Below are 5,541 nucleotides of genomic sequence, written 5' to 3'. Positions count from 1 at the left end.
ATGATTTCATCAAATAATTCAAAATCAAGCAATTAAATAACTAAACAAAATAAACAGGCGTTACAACTCTCCCCCACTTAGAATATTTTCGTCCTAAAAAATTACCTCATTCGCACAATTTCGGATAAGATTCCCGCATCTTGCTTTCTAGTTCCCACGTTATACTTTCTCTGGCAACTCCTCCCCAAACTACTTTCACGAAAGAAATATCATTGCCCCTTAATTGCTTCATTTCACGGTCTTCGATCCTCACCGGCAATGTCTCGACCGTAAGGTTATCCCGAACTTGTATGTCATCCATCGGAATCACATGAGATGGATCCAAAATGTATTTCCGAAGTTGTGAAACATGGAATACATCATACAAATTCGAAAGATTAGGTGGTAAGGCCACCCGATAAGCAATAGCTCCTACTCTTTTCGAAATCTGATACGGACCGAAAAACTGAGGTGTAAGCTTCTTTGATTTCAACGCACGTCCAACACTGGTCACTGGAGTAACTCTTAAAAACACACGGTCTCCTTATTCAAATTCAAGGTCCTTTCTTCTCTTATCATGATAGCTCTTTTGTCTACTCTGTAGAGTTTTCATCTTTTCCCGAATCAGTTTCACTTTCTCTGTAGTTTGTTGGACAATTTCAGGTTTAAGCACTACGCTTTCACCAGATTCATACCAGCACAATGGAGTTCTACACTTCTGACCGTACAATGCTTCGAAAGGTGCCATTCCAATGCTAGAATGGAAACTATTATTATAAGTGAATTCTATCAAAGGAAGATAATTATCCCACAAACCACCTTGTTCAAGCACACAAGCTCTCAACAAATCCTCCAACGATTGAATGGTACTCTTCATTTGCCCATCTGCCTGCGGATGATATGCCGAATTCAATTTCAGCTTAGAACCCAACGCATCTTGCAAACTCTTCCAAAACACAGAAGTAAATCTTGGATCTCTATCGGATACGATACTCGAAGGAACAACATGCAGCTTCACAATTACCCGGACATAAATATCTGCCAACTTCGGTACTGGAAAACTAATATTTATCTGAATAAAGTGAGACTATTTTGTCAGTCTATCAACAATTACCCAAATTGCATCATATCCTCTTGGCGTGCTCGGTAAACTTGTCACAAAATCCATCGATATACTATCTCACTTCCATTATGGAATCTCTAACGGTTTCATTAATCTCGCCGGTCTCTGATGCTCGACTTTCGACTTCTGACAAGTCAAACACGCATATACGAACTGTGCTACACCGCGTTTCAACCCATTCCACCAAAATAACTTCTTCAAGTCTTGGTACATCTTAGTCGCACCTGGATGAATACTCAAGCTACTCCTATGACTTTCTTCTAAAATCATCTTTTTCATCTGAGAGTCATCAGGAATACAAATCCTATCACGGAACCTCAACACACCCTGTTCGTCCACTTTGAAATCACCACCTTCAATTTTTTTACTCACAATCATCAAATCTACCAACTTTACATCCAACTTATGAGCTTCTTTAATACTATCCAAGAAATCGCTGTTAATATTTAGCATTCCCAACATCACACTCTGAGGGGTTAACTCACAAACCAAACTCATATCTCTGAACTGCTCTATCAATTCTAATTCTTTAACCATCATTGCCGACATATGTAACGACTTCCGACTTAAAGCATCCGCAACCACATTAGCTTTACCCGGATGGTAATTTCAGCCAATGAGTCTTCGGGATTTGGTAATATCAAAATCGGGCCTGTCGTCAATTTCTTCTTTAATTCGATAAAACTTTCCTCACACTGGGCATCCCACACGAATGCTCGGCCTTTGCAAGTCATCCGAGTTAGCGAAATGATAACTTAGAAAAACCTTCAATGAACCTTCTATAACAACCAGCCAAGCCTAGAAAGCTTTTAATTTCCGTACCTGTCTTTAGAGCTTCCCACTACAACACTGCATCCACTTTGGATGGATCCACAACAATACCTTCACCTAAAATAACGTGACCAAGAAAACTAACCTTTTCCAACCAAAACTCACATTTTGACAACTTAGCATATACCTCATTCTCTTTGAATACTTGCAGCACGATTCGCAAATGTTCGACATGTTCCTCTTCTAACTTGGAATATATTAGAATATCATCAATAAATACCACTACGAACCGATCCAAATAAGGGCGAAAAATACGATTCATATCATAAGGAAAAGTAATAATAATATTAATAGAATAATGGGTTAATTAGTAACTGAGCCTATTATAATGTTAGCATTAAAATTAGTGGAGTGTGATATTAATCCCATCAAATAAAATACTAATTAATGAAGGATTAATAAAATAAAGAGAAAAGAGAGAATTGGGCGTCTTCTTGTAATAATTTATAATTTATTTATAAAAAAGAAGCTAACAAAATTGTAAAAATAACATTGATTTTTGTGTGAGTCAAAAGCATTTTTCATCTAATCTAAAAAGTAAAAACAATCTTTACCCACAAATAAATAAAAAACCAAAAGGAAAGTCGTTAAAACTCAACCAATCGTGGCAGTATACGCGGATCGCAAGTTTCGATCGTTGATTACTTCAAATCTGACGACGGAGATCAAAGCACAAAACTCTGTTTCCTTTTCTTCTTCTCCCGCTCACTACAATCCATAAATACTCCGATCCCCATCTGTATTTCCCACTCCAATTCCAATTCAAATCCCTAATTCTTAATTTTCTTTTCGTTTCTCAAATTTTCTCGCGAAGATGTCAGGCCGTGGAAAGGGAGGTAAGGGACTTGGAAAGGGAGGTGCAAAGAGGCATAGAAAGGTTCTCCGTGATAACATCCAAGGCATCACAAAGCCAGCTATTCGTCGATTGGCGAGAAGAGGAGGTGTGAAGAGGATCAGTGGTTTGATCTATGAAGAAACCAGAGGAGTTCTCAAGATCTTCTTGGAGAATGTGATTCGCGATGCTGTTACATACACTGAGCATGCTAGGAGGAAGACTGTTACCGCCATGGATGTTGTTTATGCTCTCAAGAGACAAGGAAGAACCCTCTATGGATTCGGAGGTTGAAGATGATGCACTGCTTTGTTTATTTTTAATTTTCTGTTGCTGTGTAGTTTCAAAATGTGATTGTAATCTCACAGTCCTTGTGATGGTGTTTACGTTGATCTTTGACATGTAATTCACTGTGAGATTGGACTCTATTGAATATTACATAGAAAGAAATTCGAATCTAATGAAATTTAGTACTGTGATTAATTCTGGTGGATTGTAGTTGAATCAAAATTATTCTGTTTCTTTATCTCCACATTTTCAAGAACTGTTTCCTTCATATATTCTACTCGAATGCTTTATTGGTAGAGTTATGCTACTTTGACACTGGATTTTGACACCAAGGCCATTTACACCGTATGTATGCTAATGATTTAGGCTTGCACGGTATTCTAAGTGAGACAAAAAATCATTTAAAAAATAAGAAGTATGTATTTATGGTATAAAGATACGGTGTAAATGTATGATTTAGTGTCAAAATAGCATAACTCTTATTGGTATTAGATACATCACAATCAGACTATTGAGATGGAACGATAATCAGTTATCTATTGTTGATAGAATTGTCCGAAATCTGTTTTGTATATTACCAATTTATTTTCTTTCTTTCTTCAGAGCTTCGTCGTGTATAATTTTTAAACTTGTATTTGTTTTTAAAAAATATTTATGGGATGGGGTGAGCTGTAGCACCCAAGGAAAATAAATTGGGTTTAAACGAGATAAAGTATAATTTAATAAAGAAGATGGAGAAAATTCTTAAGGCCTTCAATTTAGCTCTCTTAAAAAAATGTGAAATTTTAGTGTGATCTAGTTCTCAAATAAGTTAATAAAAGTTAGAAAAGACGAAGAAGCATGATTTTGAGGCGATCCTTCGAATGACGGATCCCCTTAGAATTAGTTTTTAAGAATAATTTAACTCACGAGGAGAAAGGTTGGGAAACGATAGTCAAGGTTTATCCTCGAGTCGGAACGGTAAAGATGTACATGATTGGGGTAGAAGTAAGTATTCAATAAAAAAAGCTTATGATTCGATTTTAGAGATTGACATTTGAAAATCACGGGAATCTGGTTGTTGTAGCTTGCAACACACCGTTGTGCATTTCTAAAGTTCCAAGCTACAACAGAACCAGTGTGTTCCAAGCTACAACCAGATTCCCAAAGTGCATTTTCGTTCCTAATGGTCGTTTTTCCGTGAAACCTTTTCTAGGATTAAGAGATTCCTATCAAAGTTCTACGGTCCTCCCTTTAGAACCGTTTCAACATCCCTTGTTTGCGAATCGGAAGAGAAATAAGTTCTTCCCCAAATCTTGCGCTTCAACACTATTGTTTAAGTGCCGTGCTTGATCATCATCGCCTTGAAAGCCCTGGCACTGAACGCATCTGAATTATTTTGCATCTGACTTATTTTTTGAATGTCCGGTATATTATGCAGTGTGGCAAAAAATCCTGCTGAATCTTGCAACTTATGGTTGAAGAGTAAAATTTCAAGGAAAGAAAGAGTAGTTACGCAATAAAGTTTTAACTTTCTCCCTAGCTTTGAAGTTGAAATTTGTTAATCAACATCCTTTCATTAGTGGAGGTAATTTCTGTTAATAGTGAGGGGGTTATTATCGAAAGTTCTTCTGCTACAATGGGTGGATTTACTGCAATATCATGTTTATTCACAGCAAACTACCATATGCTATGACAAACAAATAAAGACTGAAATGACATTTTCATCCCATCAAATTAATATACACGTTTTTTTTGTTTATTTTAGTCCTTCCATTTATTTAAAACATATCTTATCATCATTAGTTTTGGTCCCTACCATTAACTTATTGATAATTGCTAATAATATTGCTAGTTGCTACGTGATTCAATTTGATAAAGTCTCAACCACCCCATCTTATTTCATTTAGCAAAAAAAATGTTTTTCAAGTTTGGAAGAATGTTCATATGCTGAAATGCAATATGAGTTTCATTTCTAACATATGTTACACTAATATACATTTTTTTAAATAAAATTTTTAAGACATAAATAGATTATGATATTTGTGTCTTATGATAACATGATCCATCATGAGAATTCTTTCTTTCCTTGCAATTTTGTAGACATGATGGGAAGTTAAAAGTGCAATCTCTATTGAAGATACTGCAAACACTATGAGCTTATTTATATAATTTAATGGATGTTAACTTTAAGAAGAGATCAGCTTGCCTGAAAAATGGGTTAACCTTTTCAAAACAAAATTAACCTTAAAAAGTTTCATTGCTAGCATTCTTCTGGAATGGATTGGGGCGTGAGCACAAAGTATCGAGTCATCAGCTAAAAGATGCCGGGTAATTTCAGTTCTGGTCCACTGCCTGAGAAACCACTTCTCCCGTGTTATCAATATGGAACCTCTCGAATGTGATCGATCATTGGCTCAGAGCTACACAGATGTAAAGAGCTGCAAATTTTTAGACCTAACAGGGTACCAAAGAATAGTAAAAAGACCACATCAGTTGAACAAATAGC

The 5,541-nt window shown here is 36.1% G+C and overlaps 2 protein-coding genes across 2 annotated transcripts; one reads left to right on the top strand and one right to left on the bottom strand.

The window, feature by feature from the left end:
• Positions 1–523: 523 nt before the first annotated feature.
• LOC131634367 (uncharacterized) lies at positions 524–1,651 on the bottom strand. Its single transcript, XM_058905023.1, has 4 exons — positions 1,327–1,651; positions 1,164–1,228; positions 1,004–1,051; positions 524–868 (listed from the first exon to the last, which is right to left on the bottom strand). Exons 1-4 carry the CDS (start codon positions 1,649–1,651, stop codon positions 524–526), a joined length of 783 nt encoding a protein of 260 aa, XP_058761006.1.
• A 1,017-nt stretch (positions 1,652–2,668) lies between these two features.
• On the top strand, positions 2,669–3,297 carry LOC131634376 (histone H4). Its single transcript, XM_058905040.1, has one exon. It carries the CDS (start codon positions 2,748–2,750, stop codon positions 3,057–3,059), a length of 312 nt encoding a protein of 103 aa, XP_058761023.1. The 5' UTR covers positions 2,669–2,747; the 3' UTR covers positions 3,060–3,297.
• Positions 3,298–5,541: the final 2,244 nt, after the last annotated feature.

This window comes from Vicia villosa, unplaced genomic scaffold (genome assembly GCF_029867415.1).
Source record: "Vicia villosa cultivar HV-30 ecotype Madison, WI unplaced genomic scaffold, Vvil1.0 ctg.001284F_1_1, whole genome shotgun sequence".
Classification (NCBI taxonomy): Eukaryota; Viridiplantae; Streptophyta; class Magnoliopsida; order Fabales; family Fabaceae; genus Vicia; species Vicia villosa.
The sequence above is the reverse complement of the archived record's forward strand: the minus strand, read 5'-3'. Positions and strand labels throughout refer to the sequence as shown.